The 20,247-nt window shown below is 40.7% G+C and overlaps 1 protein-coding gene across 11 annotated transcripts in view; it reads left to right on the top strand.

The window, feature by feature from the left end:
• The first annotated feature begins 551 nt into the window (after positions 1–551).
• Positions 552–20,247, top strand: part of il16 (interleukin 16) — a 32,895-nt gene continuing 13,199 nt past the window's right edge. For 2 of the 11 annotated variants that reach the window (XM_058077843.1, XM_058077842.1), the window contains exons 1-18: positions 552–1,272; positions 1,330–4,774; positions 10,232–10,472; positions 10,668–10,941; positions 12,410–12,549; positions 13,294–13,411; positions 13,561–13,704; positions 13,817–13,922; positions 14,228–14,376; positions 14,485–14,592; positions 14,919–15,033; positions 15,160–15,233; positions 16,502–16,754; positions 16,911–17,028; positions 17,181–17,313; positions 18,058–18,145; positions 18,231–18,421; positions 18,765–18,902. In XM_058077843.1, coding sequence (XP_057933826.1) covers positions 4,762–4,774; positions 10,232–10,472; positions 10,668–10,941; positions 12,410–12,549; positions 13,294–13,411; positions 13,561–13,704; positions 13,817–13,922; positions 14,228–14,376; positions 14,485–14,592; positions 14,919–15,033; positions 15,160–15,233; positions 16,502–16,754; positions 16,911–17,028; positions 17,181–17,313; positions 18,058–18,145; positions 18,231–18,421; positions 18,765–18,902 — 2,403 coding nt within the window. In that variant the 5' untranslated portion in view covers positions 552–1,272; positions 1,330–4,761. The remainder of the gene's footprint in view (positions 1,273–1,329; positions 4,775–10,231; positions 10,473–10,667; positions 10,942–12,409; positions 12,550–13,293; positions 13,412–13,560; positions 13,705–13,816; positions 13,923–14,227; positions 14,377–14,484; positions 14,593–14,918; positions 15,034–15,159; positions 15,234–16,501; positions 16,755–16,910; positions 17,029–17,180; positions 17,314–18,057; positions 18,146–18,230; positions 18,422–18,764; positions 18,903–20,247) is intronic. The other 9 variants (XM_058077839.1, XM_058077834.1, XM_058077836.1 and 6 more) reach the window with 9 other exon arrangements.

Raw genomic sequence — 20,247 nt, forward strand, 5'->3', positions numbered from 1 at the left:
ATTTTTATTTGTATATATTTTTATATTTTATAATAATAATGATTATTATTTATCATTATTATTATTATTATTATTATTATTATTATTATTATTATTAATGATAGTCAAAATTGTAATTTCTCTAATTTTTTTGTATATATGTTTATATTATTATTATTATTATGATTAAGATTCAGGATGGAAATGAAAGCAGGGGGATAAAGGAAGCCCAAACTTTTAATCTGTGGTGTACACACAAGACAGAATTAATTCTCATACTTTTCATAACTGCATTCAAGACTGGCATGATGACCAGTGAGCTTTTTTGCTCTTTTTTTGCTTGCGTCTAAACTTTAGTATTCATCAATGCAGTGTTTTTCAACCATTGTGATATTAATAAATATCGGCGTGCCGTGGGAAATGATCAAATTTGTGCGCCTGTGCGGTCTAACGCCTGGCAGAGTAACCATGTAGTACCCTTCCATACCAGTAAGCGGCAGCAGCAGCATCAGGTAGCTAATTGCCGGGTGCTTGGAGACAAGCGAATTAGTGACGCATGGATGCAGCAACAGGTGTATAGCAGGACGACGGTGAAAGTGATGGATAAGTTTTTGAAGAGGAAAAATGCTGACTCTGAACTGGACCCTGGACAAAATCCGGACCCAGATGAAGGCCCTAATATGAGTGGAGGTCATAAGAAAGCAAAGACGTCCAGCAAAGTTTCTGGCGCGAGGCAAGAAACAAAAGCTGTCTTTCATTTGGATTTACTTTTACCGGAAATGCAACGGCACCGACTCTGTTGTGGTGAAAAGCTCTCCAACGGCGCTATGGTCCCAAGTAAGCTTAAACGCCATCTCCAAACGAAACACCCTTCACTTCAAAACAAAAATGTGGAGTATTTTGTTCGCCTGCGTGAACACACGGAGAAACACGCAACTTTCATGAGAAAAAGCAAAGGTAAACGAGAGAACCCTTAAACCTAGCTAGCTACCACGTCGCTGAACTTGTGGCTAAATCAACTTGTGGCAGAGCAATTAATACTTCCCGCCCGCAACGCCATTGGAAATGAAATAGCCAAAGTTCCCCATGCTGGCCAACAAAGCTATTTTGACATTGCTCCCATTTTCCACAACATACCTGTGTGAGGTGAGCTTTTCAAGTCTGACTGCTGTAAAAAGTAAAAACAGAGAAAGACTGAGAGCTGTGGAGGAAGAGCTTCATGTGTGTCTTTCATCGATTCCTGCCAGGATATCAACTCTGTGTTCATCCAAACAGGCCCAGGTTTCACACTGAGTGAGTATAAATATTCATTCATTCATTCATTCATTTTCTACCGCTTATCCTCACTAGGGTCGTGGGGATGCTGGAGCCTATCCCAGCTGTCTTCGGGCGAGAGGCGGGGTACACCCTGGACTGGTGGGCAGCCAATCACAGGGCACATATAGACAAACAACCATTCACACTCACATTCATACCTATGGACAATTTGGAGTGGCCAATTAACTTAGCATGTTTTTGGAATGTGGGAGGAAACCCACGCATGCGCGGGGAGAACATGCAAACTCCACACAGAGATGGAGAGATGGAGTGTGTGGATGTGCGCTAACCACTCGACCGCCGTGCAGCCGAGTATAAATATGAAAGATTATAAAATACTTTATTCTTTGTGTTTATTTGATTCCTATTCAAGACGTTATATATAACGTCATTCTTCAATGTTAAGAAAAAAAACTTATATTAACAATATAACACTTACATATATTGTTAATATTAACAATATAACACTTATATTGTTAATATAAGCTTTTTTTCACATTTTCAGCTGGTGGTGTGCCGCGGGATTTTTCCAATGAAAAAAATGTGCCTTGGCTCAAAAAAGGTTAAAAAACACTGCATTAATGTATACACAAAGTTTTAAATCTATTAATAATTCAGTATGAATAATAAAAAAGACAAATTATTTCAAGTCAAAGGTGGTTTAGGTTATTATCCACAGTAAATAGTTACGGCATCTTGTGGTTTGTTAATGGAAAGTCATTCATTTATTTGAACATGAACATGCATGTTACATTGGAATACATCACTTTCCCAATTCTACGTCTCACAATGTAAAGATGGACCTTTAGGATTTCTCAACAAATGTGAGGATAAGCGGTAGAAAATGAATGGATGAATGTTAAATTTCACTTGTTCTCTATTATGTCCAGTAGATGGCAGAAGAGACCTTCATGAAAAACCTCACTGATTGAATGAGCCATTCTCAGTTTGCATGCAAACTAATTGTAAAAAGGGCCTCATAAACATATGTGGTTAGTGAGTAGCACACTCTTGTGGTGAATAGATGTAATAGCAATTTATTTGCAATTCCCCATCCGCCTCTGCTCGGTGACAAATCAAAACGCAGATCAATACGTGCTTTCACCATATTAGAAACTCTCCATTCTGTTATGAGAAAATATGTTGTAAAAAGGGGTTAACTTTGCCACACAGAAGCATATACTCCCTTCCTCAGAATAAATATAACACCTTGGTTCTTCACCCTAAATACACCTGAAGATGGGATTGCTCATCTTCACAATCCTAATGTTAAACATGGACACATTTATTTCCTTTTTCTGTGCATATTAACAAGAGAAAACAACTTCGTATGACCTAGCTAACAATGCACATCATTGGGACACACCTATTTCAACTACAAAACCAATTAAAAAAACATTTTATATGCATGCTGTGATCATGCAATAACAAGTACATTGATGATACTACTGTAATACTTAGAGTATCTTGCCGTATTTTGATGATTTAAAACAATACCAGAACATCTTTCCTAGCCTTGATTTCAAAGACCCATTGATCGGAAGTAACGCTACTTCTGTGAACAAGGTCAGACGCATCATCGCCGCAGGTCAGTTCTGCACAGTAAATGGAACACTGTTGGTTTTTGTTTTCTTCAGGCTGAAGCGTCAAAATGGGTGTGTTGCAATGACATGCATTGTTAGCTAGCTCATATTAACTGGTTTTCTGGTGTTATAATGCACAGAAAAGGGAAAGGAATACTGTATTTTCTGGACTATAAGTCGCACAAGGCCTAAAATGCATAATTAGGTAGAAAAAAAACATACAGAAGTCGTACTGGAGTATAAGTTGCGTTTTTTGCAGGTAATTTATTTTCCAAACTACTTGACCAAAACAGACATTACATCCTCTTGGAAGGCGAGTTCTAACAATAAAAGAATAGAGAACAGGCTGAATAGGTGTAAGATATGCTAACACAATGGTTATTCAGCTACACAAAAAATAAACATGAACAGAAAAGGTGTCCAGTGTTTATGTACCTTAAACAGTTTTTTCATTTATAAGTCGCTCTGGAGTATAAGTCGCAGGAACAGCCAACCTAAAAAAAAAGTGTGACTTATAGTCCGGAAAATACGGTACTCTTCTTTTGTGTATTCCCACTCCCTTTCCAAATAGTCACTGGATTTTTCTCCCCATCTGTTCATAATGTACCTGTATAAAGTCCTCATATTGTTGTTCTGACAAATGACAATGTAATTCAGGAGGTCCTCTGTTTTTTCCGTCTAATTTCTAGGTCCACTTTTGGGCTCTTTAGTCTCCACGGGGCCTCTTCAGGGTACACCACAAAGGGGTTTACTTGTCCTCCTGCTATTCCCAACTTCTTTGCTATTTTCTTTCCTATTTTGGCAAAATGCTGACTGGTGTGCTTCCCATTCTCTTAGCTTTCCTGTAATACGTCATGTGTTGGGTGACTGTCTCGATGCCCTCTCAAATTCCAGTGGCGTTTCTCCAGTCTCTACTAGGATTGGTAATGAGTGCAGTCCACAGTTCAGCTAAGAAGAGGCAGATGATAATTGTTACCAGGTGTGTCAGGTAAGCGGTTCAAGACACAGCAGATATAGGCACACAGATCATGACGGAGAGGTTCCAATACGTGTGGTTGAATGAGCTCACGATGGAACATGGAGCCTGGCCCAGCAGGGTGCACTGTAGTCGGACACACTCTACAAGTAACCTTACATTTGGTCTTACAGTTGGACCTCCCGTCACCTTTCTGTGATGAGGGCGGTGCTTGGAAGCACACAAGATGTCACAAGGCCAGAATGTGACCATGTCTAAGCAATTACGGTATACTGTTGCTTCCTTGTTCAAGTGCATCAGGACCGTAGCCCAAAAGACGAACCTCTTCTACGAATGAATCCAAAACAAAGCTGAGGTCAACCAGAGTGGTTCATTCATTCCTGGACCATAAGCAACATCCAGTCACTGCTTTTAAGCCGACCAGACCAAGACATACAACTTGACTGTCACTAAGTCATGAAGTCTCCAATGAGGGGTTTGTGTTCAAGTGTAAAGTCAGCCACAGAGAATTCATTCACACTCCGCTGCCTAAACACACATCCTCACACACACACACACACACAGGAAACCTTGGAAAAGACTTCATCCAGTTTGTGATGTAAAGTCAGTTCCAGCTAAGTGTGGTATGTTTTCCTTTGGAGTTGGCTGACAGGAAAGCGCAGTGATTTTGGTGGTGGTAGTAGCTGCGCCTTACTCACACACACTGCTGTGCTCTCCAGACTGAGGGGAGGGGCGGGGGGGGGTCTTAACCAGATGAAGGATACTGAGGAAGCATGCACTCAATTCCACTGGCCTGGTTTTGATCTGTTGTTACATACAGTATGTCCCGCCTCTTTTCCTTGAGTCAATTCATGTCTCGCCTTGTATTTTCGGTAGAAGCAGTGGCAGCTGACTGAAAGAGTGGAAATGATTGACTACGGTGAGTAAGACGGAATTGTTTTATTGCATGGAATGTTATGGAGGAGTGAATGTTGGTATACAAAAGTACGGCACCAGAGAGTTCAACTTTGCATGTGTTGTTGTGGATGTTTAAACTGCACGTGTGTATCATGCATGATCCCACAGAATGGCCATTTGTGAAAAGTGTGTTCCTTTGGAGGTGGCCTTCAGTTGTGTCTTCCATTTTACTTTTGACTTAGTAGTGACATAAGAGTTTTCATGCACTACTTGAACGCCATCCTCGGACACCTAGTGCCTCCTACACGTGAGGGAGTGAGCTGGTCCTTTCAGCTTGTTTAGCTGTGTGAGGAAGAGGTACAACCAAAAAATACAATAACTGGATATGTTAACACTCTGAGTGTTAACCCACCTGTAAAAAGTGAAAAAGTTTGGGCATCCTTGATGATTTTCAAGATTTTCCTTTATAAATCACAGATTGTTGAGATTAGCCATTTCAGTTAAATATATCATATAGCAGACGGACACAGTGATAGATAGGAAGTGAAATGAAGTTTACAGAAAGTGTGCAATCATTATTTAATAGTTTATTTAATAATTTAAAAATAGGCAGGTGCCAAAAATGTGGGCACCCCAACAGAAACATGACATCAATATTTAGTAGATCCAAATGTGCTTTAGCATACTTCAAGAGACTCCGTTTGTGACATACCAGAATAGCTGAATAGTTGAAGGATGCACAGTGACACCATCTGCACCAAGATCCTGTTGTAGGTCTTTGGAGCTGGTCTGTGGGTTGGGTTTGACTGTTCTCACCATCCTTGGCCTCTGTTTATCTGAGATTTTTCTTGGCCCGCCACTGCGCGCCATAACTAGAACTGTACCTGCAGTTTTCCATTTCCTCATTATGTTCCTCAGAGTGGAACCTGACAGCTGAAATCTCTGTTTGTATCCTTCCCCTAAACCATGATGTTGAACAATCATTTGACAATTGTTTTGAGGCTACCATGGTGCTACTCTTCAGACAAGATGCAACTTGCAATTGGCCGCCTTAAATACCCTTTCCTGTGTATGAAGGTCAAGGGTCAATGAGCTTATCAAACCAATTTTGTGTTCCAATAATTAGTGTTAAAGGTATTTAAATCAATAAAACAGCAAGGGTGCCCACATTTATGCGCCTGTCTACTTTTGTTTAAATAATTAATGCACTTTCTGTAAATCCTATAAACTTCATTTCACTTCCCATACACCAGTGTGTTTGTCTGCTATAGGATATTTTTTAACTGAAATGGCTGATCCCAACAACCAGTAATTTATAAAGGATAATCATGAAAATGATCTGGGGTGCCCAAACTTTTTCCTACCATTGTATTTAATTATTTTGTACTAATATATTTAACTGCAGATGTTAATTCATTCATTTTCTACCGCTTATCCTCACGACGGTTGCAGGGGTGCTGGAGCCTATCCCAGCTGTCTTCGGGCGAGAGGAGGGGTATAGCCTGCACTGGTCGCCAGCCAATCACAGGGCACATATAGACAAACAACCATTCACACTCACATTCATACCTATGGACAATTTGGAGTCTCCAATTAACCTAGCATGTTTTTGGAAGGAAACCAGATTCCCCGGAGAAAACCCACGAATGCACAGGGAGAACATGCAAATTCCACACAGAGATGGCCGGGTGGAATTGAACTCAGGTATCCTAGCTGTGAGGCATGCATGCTAAGCACTTGCTTCACAAAATATCATGGCATTGTTTCATTTTTCAGTATCTGGCTCTTGCTGGAAAAAGTTTGGACACTCCTGAGCTAAATGAACCTCAGTTCCATCTTCTGCCGCAAATGTTCCTCCAACCCACTGAGCACACGGCCATGTGGCCAGAGAGAAGACGTCGGTGTCAAATTCCAGGCTATCTTTACTTCCATAAAGACTATTCGAGTAATTACATAACAAGAAACCAAACTTTACAAGTAAGAATCTCTCCATGACTCCACAAAGGTGTTTTGCAAAGCATGACAAATAGGTTCCCTGGTCTACTGTTTATTGTGGAGTCTACTTTGGCTTTCTAACTGGAAAACTCCTGTTGCAAAGTCCAAACAACGCACACGTTGTTCATCTGCAGAGAAACTCCACCCCTCTGAATTTCCTCTCAATCGGGGTCTGTTAGGCTGCAGGGCCTGCCTGGCTGAGGCGACAGGCAGACTTGTATGCTTTCACTGAGGACAGGCTGATATATGTGAACACATGTTTATTCAGCCATCATAAACACTATCATAAACACTTTTTTCCACCGGCAACCCAAGCCTCATTTTTCCACTCTGTACAAGTGTCATCAAACATCAGCAGATGTTCACTGCTAGAACTGAAGAGGATGATTTTATACAGATATGTACACCCAGATAACATCTAGCAAGGTATGGTGGATTCTAGAAAGGGCCCCATTTTGGAATGGAAAGGTAAACACCTTTTCTCCTAACTTGTTCACATGTTCACATTTTTACACAGCCTAACTAATGAAATTATTGGCAGCATTAAACATCTGCTCACGTCTGGTCACGTGGCAGTGACGTCATCGTTTTCAGAAAGTAATGTCCAAGGTGGCGTTGTCAGATTTTCCCACTCTGGAAGCCATTTACACAAAATACAGTTTCGAGGCACCCAGAACATTCCTTAAGCAAACTCTATAAGTACCACACAGAAAACAGCGGTTGTCATGTGACTACCCCAGGAGCTAGATCATTTCCAAAAGAGTTTTAGTCTAACTTCTACCTAAATGATCCCGAAATTACTCTATGTACTATGAAGGATATCGCAGTCACAAAAATTAAATACAAGAATTAAATGCAACAACTACAAAAAAAGACAATAATTCCTTACTTTTATCCAAGTGGTTGTCTTGTACACGTTGCAAGGGAGGGAGAGACAGGAAGTGTCAATGATTATACTTCTACATTGCCTTGTTATCACTGTCCATTTCATAAGAGCAAATCATCTTTATTATTTTTATTGGGGTTGAATCGTTGGAGCTGGCTTGAACTGGGAACGGTTTATCTCTTTCTCAGCATTTTCACGGCGTCTGGTTTCACTTCCACGGCGGTGGCTTTTTCTTTTCTTTGATGCACTTCCATCAGGGGAGTCTGAGACATGATGAAGAGCAGGAGGTTGGCGAGGGAGAGCAGGGGCCAGGGACGCTTCTTGGCATAAACACTCATGCCAGGGGTGTCCAAAATCTTTCTAGTGAGGGCTACATAATGAAAAATGAAAGGACGCAAGGCCCACTTGGATATTTTGTAGAGCAACACATCCATAGATGTGGGATTAGTTACAGTATGTCAGCTTTGTGATATAGGTGAGAAAAATGTCTTTAATACAGTATTTCAACTTTATGGCTGAGTGGTTAGCATGTTGGCCACACAGTCAGGAGATCAGGAAAACCTGGGTTCGAATCTCCGGTTGGGCATCTCTGTGTGGAGTTTGTACTCTGGTTTCCTCCCACATTCCAAAAACATGCATGTTGGACAAATTGGCGACTCTAAATTGTTTTTTTCCATTAAATTGCAACTTATTGTCTTAATATTTTGACTTTATTCTTGTAAGGCGGGAGTGGCTGGTGGGAGGCACTTGATAAGAAATTTGCGTATTCGGACCTGATGGTTATTAACGTAATCTGAAAACATGGAGTACATGCAAGGATCATCAACACATCATCACAAGCATGATGCCTGGATTAGCCTGCTGCTGTGTTTAATGTGACTGTCAGGAACAGAGGTGGTCTACATGGTGATGCGCATTGCGGCCTCTAATTTAAAGGCAATGAGAGGCGTTCATTTGATTAAACCCTGTCACGCCTTCTCTCCTCCCTCTTTGCCACTTGCAGCGTTGGGAGGGGTGGAGGCGTGGGTGCGTTGCGCTGCGCCGCTCACAAAAATTGCAAAGTGCGCTGGCCACATCCCCGCTGGCGGTGCCTGGTCTATGAAAATAGAGCCCATTGAAGCAGCTGTTGTACTGTGGGGGGACTGAGAGTTTGTTTTTCTAGTGAGATAAAGCTATGTGTCATCTGCATATGAGTGGAAATTGACACCGCGGTTGAGAATAATTTGTCCTAGAAGAAGCATTTGGGGTGGAGAGAAGCAGGCCAAGAACAGAGAGGCTGACAAGAGGCTCGGATGGCGCTGGAGTGACTTATGTTGACAAGTTGTTTCCTGTTCCTGTGAGATTTGACTCAAACCAGGCTGACGCATAACCTTGAACCAGTTTGCTTCCAAGGCTAACAATATCCCCCTTGGCTCACTCTGGCACTGAAACCCCTCCGTCATAGCTTCGCTTTGTGATTCAAGGAACTTCAGAGAGCTGTCAGTTATGAAACTATTGTTTACTCTTGTTGTTGAGCTGTTCAATTGCCGGCAGTGTGGGTTCAATCTCCACCCAGTGATGGTGTGAGTGTCTGTCATGTGCTGTGGATGTACTGGGGCCCAATCTCTGCCTTTCGCTCAAAGTTAGCAAGGATGCCGGGTGGGTCCCCTTTCACATTTACACTGATAAGTACCGATGCCAGGTAGTTGAGAATTGGCATTGGTACTGAATGGTAACAATTTTTGTTTATGTGGTAATAAATGTTTTTGTTTTATAATGCTAATGTTCTGAAATGTTTCAATGTAACATATTTATCCCTACAATGGTGTGTTGCACCTCAGTGTTGGTACAATGTGGTTTATTTTTTTCAGACATGCTTTAAAAGTTGCATTAAGGAAGTTGCATCATGTAGTTACATTTGCCTAATTCAATATGTCTGAAAATTAGTAAGATGAAGCAGAGCTACATGATACATCTTCTTCATGTTGACACTTGATATTTCACTTGCTCACATTTATGTTTTGGTCTGTTCTGTAAAAATATCAAGCAAATAGGCTGCTGAGTGCGGATAGCGTCCAGGTCGCCGTGATCCTGAGCAGGATAATGGGTATAAAATGGCATGGTCATTGCCTGTGTGACATTCTATTAATGTTGCTCAAACCTTGTGAGCAAGTCAGCCTCTGACTGTGGTGGTGTCGAACGTGAGGAGGTAGCAAATATCAGAGCAAACATCCCATGGGTTTCAGTAATAGCCTGTGTATGTTGTTTCCAAAGTGTTCACGGTGAATGTGAACGTAATGCATCTGAAGATCGGCCTGTAATGTGATGTTGAAGAGTGCAGGCCATTAGTCAGCCCATTATTGGGGCAAAGCGGCAATGCTCAAAACCATTATCTGTGTCTGTTTTGTTTTTGTGCAAGTAATTCTGTTGAAGAGCATTGTGTGTGTGTGTGTGTGTGTGTGTGATGAAGTCCTACGTCATGAGGACAACATTTTTTGGAAAGGATAAAAGTGCTCTTATCGCTATGAGTTTCTCCAGTTGGTTCAGCAGATCGTCAGAACACTCTTACCTATCGGTGGTGTCAGACGGTCCTAACTGAATCTTCTAATTGCCCTCCAGAGCGACCCTACCCATTAACCTGTGGACCAGGAGGGAGGGGTGTACTGGTTCCCCAGCTCCCGGTGCACACTCATCCAGCCATGCCTCAGAGATACTCCCACCAGAGGAGGAAAGCCAGCACGGCTGCTGCTCGGAGGATGGAGAGGAGGCGCAGGGACCAGTGGAAAAGCAATACAAATAACAACAACAACCCAAACGACGGCCAGAACCATCGCTCCAGGAAGCTCGCCATGCTCTCCAGGTACCAATAACGACATAGATTTGACTTCTACACAATTCATACAATGTTCTGGTCGAGAAATGTGAGCACTTTTGGGGTTTATTGTGTTAAAACTCTGTATTGAAACAAAACCAGTTTAAATTATTTGCTATTCATCACAACTTGGCATATCACTGACTCCTGATATCTGATAGCTTGGTCTCTCTTTTTCCAAAGATCCTTAATTTTGTGTCACTCCAAGACCAATGATGACTGCCCCAGTCCAGAAGCGAGGGAGGCTGAGGATGTGCCAGAGAAAAGAAGGACATGGAGTTCAGGCTGGACGACAGACTTGGCCCAAACAGGATACAGAAATACAAAAATTGGACACTGGAAGACTTGGGAATTAACCCTGGAGACTAGAGGAGGGATAGAGACCGCCGAACAGCTGCACCAAAACACAAGCCTCAGTGAAAATAAAACAAGACTGCGGAAATCCTTTAGCATCAAGGTACAAATGCAAGAGTTTACACAATGAATGCAATAAGCAAAATATAAACAGAAATCAGCTTTTGGAAAACATGTCCTCAGTTGCTTTAAACTATTTCAAGACAGTCAGGTGCATAGTTATCTGCACTAAAATCAACTTTTTTTTCCCATCATGACCTCCTAATGGCAAACGCAAAAAGTGTAAATAAAAATGAAAGATTTTAGCGCAGATTTTGACTTTTTAAAGGTGCTCGTCTCAAATCAGAGGCGTCCAAACTTTTTCTGTGGGCACATACAGAAATGTGTAAAAATTTTAAATTCATGAAATTAATTAAAAGAGAGCTAATTGAAAAAAGGAAAAAATGTACTGGCTGGAGACCTCTGACTTACTGATTTTGAACTCAAAGAGTGGTACTGTAGGTCCGCGTTTACTGAGTGCAGACATAGTGTATTCGACATGAATGCACCTTTCCCGCTGACAGCGCACGGCTTCTCCTGGCCAAGGCTATGGTTCCTCCCCACCTCAGTGGCCTCACAGCAGTGTAGTGTGTCTCACATTAATTCACCTTTCCTGGCGAGAGAACACTGCTTTGGGCTTCAGCAACAGTTTGGCGGATATTTCACGTTCAGAAAACCAGTCCCGAGTGAAATGCCGTTGACAGATAAAAAAAAAAAGTTCTCTTCCTGGGAATCACAAACTGTAACCACTTCTGCCTGAGCTTGCCTCACAAAAAGATTTTACGCGAGAATATTGTCCATAGGTATGAATGTGAGTGTGAATGGTTGTTTGTCTATATGTGCCCTGTGATTGGCTGGAGACCAGTCCAGGGTGTACCCCGCCTCTCGCCCAAAGACAGCTGGGATAGGCTCCAGCATACCCGCTACCATAGTGAGGATAAGCGGCATAGAAAATATATGGAATGGGCAGAATAGGCATTTCCCAGCATGCTTTACTGTAGTTAAATACAGTAAATAGGCTGCTGTTTTTATTCCAGTCAAAACAATTTTATTTTTTGTCTGAATGCGGCCCCCTTATTAAGAATGGTTGAGAATTTTGTGCTTTATATATACAACATTGTTGAGTCTATATTATGGCTTACTCATGTCTGCAATGTATTATTTCTGGTATACCTAGTATTTTGGGTAACAGATTGTATTTATGCCTAGAGGGATGTAATAAAAATATAAAATAAAAATGTATTTTGGAGGTTGAACAGGTTTTCTATGCTATTAACTATAAAATATTTATCCATTTATCAATAAGGAATCCTACTTTGCCGAAATTCACTTATAGTTAGTTGTGGAATCAATTAACTATGATAAACGAGGGATTACTGTAAATCCAAAGTAGTTCAGGACACCTAACCAGTCCAATAGCATCAATAAAAACACAGATCTTTGTTCTTATCTGTCCTGTTAAATTTTATTTTATGAATAAAAAAAAAAGCTTAATGCTGCATCATTTGCATCTCTGTGTTTGCTTGTTGTAGGAGAGTAGCATTTGGAGGATGTGTGTAGCCACAAGAGCCACTGAGGAGGTGTGTGTACCAGACATGTCCGATTATGGCATCCAGGCAGAAGACAAAGATACTCATGTGGAGCCAAGGATGAGAGGAGGGGATGTATACAGGTATACAGTATAAGGTATAATGTCTGGACAAAAATGTATATAACATGCAATTATAAACTTTTTAAAAATAAAAATTATACATACATTTAAATATTTCACTTTTTAAAAATAATTCATGAAATTAAATTATTAAAATTTATAATATTAAAAATGTATAATGTAATATATATAAATATTGCATGGACTTTTTAATGTAATTTTTTTATTGAAATGGAAAATTATCACAATTTGATTTATGACATGCATTATCTATATGATATTTTTATATTCATTGATTAGCAATGAAATGAAATTTTTTTATATAGTGTGCATTATATATGTGTATATTATACAGTGTATCCAGGCGTCAGGGACATCCTATATACTATATACTGTAAGCTGCTGGTGTGAAAATCTGTATGAATATTCTTACACTGATACATAATATTGTTACACTGATACATAACACCAAGTACACGCCAAATATACAGCAAATATTTGGCCTTTTGAAAAGGTAATAATGCTCAACTCCTTCAAGAGTGGCATGCCTATTCATGTGGTTACCAACGGGATGACCTGACCTGACCTAACTATGGTTTTAATAAACCAACACATGAGAAGCAACACACAGCTAGTACACCACCGTCAACAACAACTACAATAATAGTCAAATGTAATAAGAACGCACTGAACATGAAGTATCTCAAAGAGCTTCTGTTGTAAATAACCTGCTTATACTGAACTGTCTTTGCTCCTCCCCCTCAGAGGTTCCAACTTCCTGAGCCCAGAAAAACTGTCACCATTCAACGGCCAATGTCTAACTGGTGCTGCATGGATGGAGGCGGAGAGACTGAGGAGCGTGTACACGACATCTTGTAGTCAGGTACAGCTGAAGCAAACCGTGTGCATCATCTGTATTTCACACATCAAACTCTTTAGAAGTTAGAATGCAAATATAAACTGTGCGCAGATACAATGTACTGACTATGTACACAACAAATATTTATTTATTTTTCCTCAACATTACTGCAGCCCACCTCGCAGTGTGAAGACTCTCTCCATTCCCAAATTCTAAGCACAAGCCTGCAGCATCCATCACTTATCTCCCAGTCAGATCAGCTGTCTTTGTCTGCATACACAGACCAAGGACTTACAGCCAACAACAACCATCTCAAGGTACTCACAATGTGCTAACAACCTCGTCAATATACTTACATGTATTGTCACTAAAAACACTTTCATTCCAATTAGGTTTGTTTACGTTTTCTTCTTGTGTATTTGTATGAAGTTGGCCATTCCGGAGGTGAAGGAAGAGACCAACTGGGAGACGGACGAACATCAGCAGAATCCAACAGGACAGACGGGCAGCAATAAGACAGACTCCAATTCAAACAGTGTGTAGGAACTTGAACTGTTCTGACATAACTATATGAACAAGCATGACTGTCAAGTCGACACGATTCTACATACAGATTTATCATTTTTATGCAGAAAAATAAGAAATCAGGATGGAGGAATGTAAGCATTTTTGAAGGTCCTTTAAGTCATGTAATACGAAGAACTAACAGTGATCCTTTTTAACAACATAGTACAATCAAGTCCCTATTCAATGGAGAATTGAATAAATACATACATATATTTGATGTTTCTAAATCAAAGATTGGCGTCATGGAGCAGGTGCTGCTTGGGTTCTGTTTAGGTGTTCGTCCTTACTGGATCGGGGACTTGGACAGCATCATTATGAAAAGCCCTGAAATGTACACCACTCAGCCTGACGGGGGATGTCATCTCTACGGCAACAGGAAGTCCCTATCCCAACAGCTGGATTTAGTACACAGTTCACTCCAGGTGAGCTTGATCTACTGTTCACTTGAGCCAAGGTTTCGGCACAATCTTAATCATCTACTGTTATTTTTATTCTGAAAGTCATGTGTGTTTCATTCATCTTGTCTCCAGCCCTGTCGGTCATCACGCTCCCTGAGCTCTGCCCAACTGGTCCATTCCTGCAGTAACACTCAAGCTTTTATGATCTGTAACGTTGTGTTGATGAAGGGCCATGGCAAGGTAGGAACCAAGCACTCCAAATGTCGAAGTACACTAACGGCCGTATCCACTGTATGATTCTAGGCAATTAGGAAGACACTCTGCAACTCTCAGTCGTAGTAATAGTACTAGTTATAATAATCATGTTTTAGAATTACATTGCAACGGCAAATTTGACATTTTTTTTGCTGAACTGAATAATTTTCAAGCATAAAAAAGGCAAAGAGATCCCTTCTAATAATCCACACTGTTTATGCAGGGACGTGGATGTTGAATTGTGACTGTACTGTAATGTAATGTTACTCAGTCCTAAGGTCATAAATGCCAAATGTGCTGCTGTGTTTAAGGGTCTGGGCTTCAGCATAGTGGGTGGGAAGGACAGCATCCATGGACCGATGGGGATTTATGTCAAAACCATTTTTCCTGGTGGAGCAGCAGCTGCTGATGGAAGGCTACAAGAAGGTAAGCATACACCCGATCAATCATTACTGGTATTGGTACTGTTCCAATGACAACTATGCATGGCATGCATGAATAATTAAGCACTTCCCATCAATCCTCACCGGTGGTTTGTAATATTGTGTATAGGTGATGAGATACTGGAGCTCAATGGGGAGTCACTGCACGGTTTGAGTCACGATGAAGCCCTCCACAAGTTCAAAGTAAGGCAACGTACAATTTCACATTTAGGAATCACCGCAGAGTAGTGAAGAATTAACTATAGATAACTATAACTTTTAATACACCTAACAAAAATACATCCCTGATCTAAATTTTAAGACCAATTGAAAAACTAAAAATAGAAACAACATGTTCAAAAAAGACTCAGTAATGAGCAGCTGCACCATTTTTGTTAATCACTTTAAAAATAGGTTGGGCATGCTTGATGCCAATGTTTCCAGGAGGCTGCAGCTGGTGAAGATGGCTTTAAGCAGGGAACTGGTGTCGATTTTTGTGAACTTCCCTTGCCATCCTCAAATGTCCTCAATTGGATTTCGATCAGGGGAACATACAGGATAATCCGGGCATTGTGCACTGCAGCATTGTCCTGTTGAAAAAGCCAGTCATTACCACACAGACGAGGACCTTCATTCATGAGGGATGTCCTCCTGCAACATCACAATTTATCCAGCTGCCATTTGACGCCCCTGCACAACCTGAAACACCATTGTTCTATTAAAGGAAAAAGCACCCCAGATCATGACAGCCCCTCCACTGTACCGCGTGGAAAACGTCTCAGGTGGGATCTCCTTGTCTTGCCAGTAACATTGGAAGCCATGAGGACAGTTGCATTTGTTTTCTTCCACAATGTCCCATGTTTGATGCTCTTGTGCAAATTTTGTACCGTTGAAGACCAGGCCTAGGTCTACCACTTGACTTTTTGTTCCAATGACTATCTTACTTCGCAGCAATGGCTTGCTTATGCGGCTCAGCAATACCACTACGTCAAAAGTGAGAAAGCGTTTTTGCCTTTGCTATCAAGATATCATGACACAGTGAATACCCTAACATGAAGAAACATGACGGGCAGCCAAGGCGAAGTCAGGCCAGTAGGTCTTTCAAAGACATTTCTGTCTTTCAAAGCCTTTCCGTCAGCAATCAAATGGCCTACAATGCCTTGATTGGTTGAGGCATTGTACTATAGAGCCTTTTCCTACCACTAGGAAGGCACATTGCCTGCAGATACCCTCTCCTTTTTTCCTGCACCAAAAAACGACACAAAGATGATGAATATTACTGGAATATTACACCATTTAAAAGACTCATATGCAATTTGAAGGAGCACCTGCATCATCACGCTGCACCCTCTTAAACCCAGATGTTGCCTTGAGTAAAAGAAAGATTTGATTATGCTGTGTGTACCAGTGGACTGAGATGAAGCAAGAACATGTACGCATTTCCTCCCTGATGACTTTCATGTGTTTTTCAGCAAATCAAAAAGGGTCTATTGGCTCTGGTGGTGAGAACAAGCCTGCGGGTTGGGGCCTTGTGCGGCCAGCCCCAACTAAATCAGCTGTGCAGATCACGCTCACTAAACTCCACCACAGCCATGGCCGAGATCAGCACTGACACGGGAGAGTACGACTACCTGAGTAAAACCTGCGACAGCTCCAGAGCGAGTGTTCTTGGCCAGCCTGCTAAACCCCGCGACCGCATCATGATAGAAATCACCCTGCATAAAGGTCAGCCTTATTTTTGGCGGGAGTAACCACTACACTTTGGCAAGAATGCACAAAAATGGAATTGGACCTTCCTGAAGATGAAATAGTTTGTGGCATTGATTGTTGTGAGAGAACCAGAGACCATAGAAAAATCTGCATTGAATTGTTCCTTCTCAGAGGCCGGTGTTGGTCTGGGCATTGGACTGTGCTGTGTTCCATCTACTGACGGATGTCCTGGAATCTTCATCCATACACTCTCTCCTGGATCTGTGGCACACATTGATGGCAGACTCCGGTAAGGATCTATCAATGGTCTGTGAGTGTTGTAGCATATCATCAATATTTGAATCAATCAGACCACCAGCAATAAACTGCATCTTCCTCCTGTCTGATTTGTCTTATTTTCACTCTCCCTTTCTCTTCCATTGGTGGACGTGCGACTTGCAGGTGCGGGGATGAGATCATGGAGATCAATGACACCGTGGTCTACAACATGGCACTGAACGACGTCTACACAGTCCTGAGCCAATGCAGTCCAGGTCCAGTTCAGGTTATTATCAGTCGACACCCTGATCCCAAAGTAGGTATCATCTTCATCTTCATCTTCATCTTGATTTGTACCCATCAGCGCTAACACTACACTTGTGGTCAGAAATTGAAATTATTTGAAACATTATTTTGGCAGGGGGGAAAGACTATATTATTGTCTTCACTTAACATGGATAAACTTGCAATATGACTAAATTGAGAAAAGCAATGTGCTACACATTGAAAAGTGACACCAACATTTTGCTTTGGATTGTGTACATTTTCCAGTTAGCTTACAATATAAAGCACATTGTGTAGCCATTTTCACAGACGAGAGCTCCATACTGACTCTTCTTTCATCAGAAAAAAAGTTTGTTTCTAGCCTTATGGGTTTTTTATAAAGTAGAACATCGGGCGGTTTCAGCAAAATACCTAATTTTGACAAAAAAAACGACGCTCATATTTTTTGTTTTAGTGACACCTCAAACATCTGAAGAGTTGTTTACTATGAAACAACAAAAACAACACAGGAGAAAAAGATTTTGATGAAAAAATAACTACATTTATTCACAGATTTTGAATATAACACAAAACATAACACAAAATGATCATGTGAGTTGTGGTTTTATCTGAAAGAATACCATGTAGTTCATACTAATAAAGTGTGAATTTAAAGCATAACCAAACGTCATTGCTGTGGCATAACTCCTGATACAATAATGAAATGTACAAAGTATGAATCATCTATATTGTATTGTTTGCACCAGCCTCCCTCTACACCTTCTATATTTTACAGGTATCAGAACATCAGCTGAACGATGCAATAGCTCAAGCTGTGGAAAACAGCAAACTAAGAAAGGACAAGAGCAATTGGAGTATTGATGGTAAATATTCATTGCTTTCATTTTCCAGTGTTTTCCAAGGTCAACAGTGTACAATTTAAGTGGTAAACATTGCAAACCATAACAGGACTGCGGAGGTTGGAGTCTCACGGCCGTTGTTCAGAAAGGAGCTTCAGTCAGACCACGGTCCGTGGAGCTCAGAAGTTCATGACGCGCTCCTGCAGTGATAACACCAACAGCCGCTGCCTCATCAGCCACGGTTGTCATAAAACGCATCACAACCCACCAGCCCGTGTCCATAGCCTAGACACACCCAAGGTACGTAAGGCTACTAAAGGTTCATGGAGAGGGATGTAACCAGTGAGAATTTTTTATTACTGTGTGGAAGATAAGTATTTGAACCCCTGGAGATTTAGTAAGTTTACCCCCCTTAATATGAACAGCATTACATTATATGACAAACTAAACATAATAAATAAAGCTTGGAAATTAATTGACAGAGTTAAAGTGGACCAATTATGCTAATTTTTCAGCCCTTTGTATTGAGTTGTGGAGTATTATAGAGTAGCTACACACAATAACCAGCACAGAAAGCTTTCTAGATCTTCCAGAAAGACCTCATGTGGGTGCTGTACTCACCCTAAGTGTGTTGTCCCTACAGTCAATGACAGAGACATGGTCTGACAACAGACTGTCGGTGCCAGTATATCCAGATGATGACTACAACGTTCCGTTTAACTGTCCTGCTGCCAACCTGCCTAGTCAGCAGACCCTGGATGACGCTTTCAGGGCCAATAAGGTACCTTGTTTTTCTATGCTCCAAAATGGTTTGAATGAACCATGAATTGAATGAATGAATTATTTTGTATTTAATACCAAGAGGTATCAAACCCCATTGCCATTGGATGTTCAGATGTTTTGTTTTAAGCATTTAAGAGTTTATTTTTACATGAGGGTTATTAGATTAAGTACAGCAAGTCAAGTGTAACTCTACACCAAGGCAAAACTGAGCAACAATAATGAACATTCCAATACAAATCATTACCTCTCTGACAATGGTAATGGTAATGGTTTTATTTCATTTGAACATGCATCAGATTACAATTGAATGCATCCCATAATCAGTTCACAGTTCCACATGTCCAAAAGGAGTAGGAAGAAGCAAAGCTTATTAAATCCTACCCGTCCATCTGGTACTTTTACAATCAGTAACTGTTACATTTGTTCACTTCCTGCTTTCCTAATATAGTTTACGTTTTGTTTTTTTTGTCACGTACCGAAGTACGAGGTGATATGAGCATCCAATGACATAATGTGTACCATAGTAACTGTTAATATAGTGATATATATAACACATCATTTAGAGTGTAGAGCAGTGCTTCTCAATGGGGGCGTGAGAGGCAGGGAGGACTTTCAGTATTAGCGCAGGCCTGCCAACCTGCATCAATTTGTTCTTCTCATCATGCAATTGGATTCTTCAATATGCTTGTATGCTTCACTGCTCTCCATTTTCTTGCATTTATCTGGTTTCAGTTTTGAGTTCAATCTGTAGTATTTGAAATGGGGTTGGGGGAGGGGGACATAGCAGGAAATAAACGAGAAACACTGGTGTACACTTTGAATTTTGCGGCTTCATTCTATCACATTTTGGAAAAAATATCTAAAATATCATCATGCAGTTTTGTGGTTGAATACAAAATATTGTTAGTCCAAAAATATGCATATTTAAGCAAATATTGTGGATTTAATGCTTAAATCAAGCATAAAAATTGCTAAAGGAAATAAAATAAAGATATAAGCAGGGCTCTACGTTAAAAACAAAAATGACTTGCCCATGGGGAATCCTTAAGGTGAGAACTACTTGCCCGAACTTGCCCCATGTAAAATGAAAAGTGCCATAATGATATCATATATCAATATATGCTGATAATTCATCAGATAATAGTACTGATGCATTGTATTTGGAGGAATGTCTGAAAATTTGTGGAGATGTATTTAACATACATCTCCACAAATTTTCAGACATGCTACCTTACACATGGTAGTCGTAGTAAGCAGTGATATTTATAAGTTGTGCACCACAATGAAACATTATTGAATAGACACATTTGTGTACTAGTAAAGTGTTTTTAATCCAGAAAAAA

This window comes from Doryrhamphus excisus, chromosome 7, assembly GCF_030265055.1.
Source record: "Doryrhamphus excisus isolate RoL2022-K1 chromosome 7, RoL_Dexc_1.0, whole genome shotgun sequence".
NCBI classification, from domain to species: domain Eukaryota; kingdom Metazoa; phylum Chordata; class Actinopteri; order Syngnathiformes; family Syngnathidae; genus Doryrhamphus; species Doryrhamphus excisus.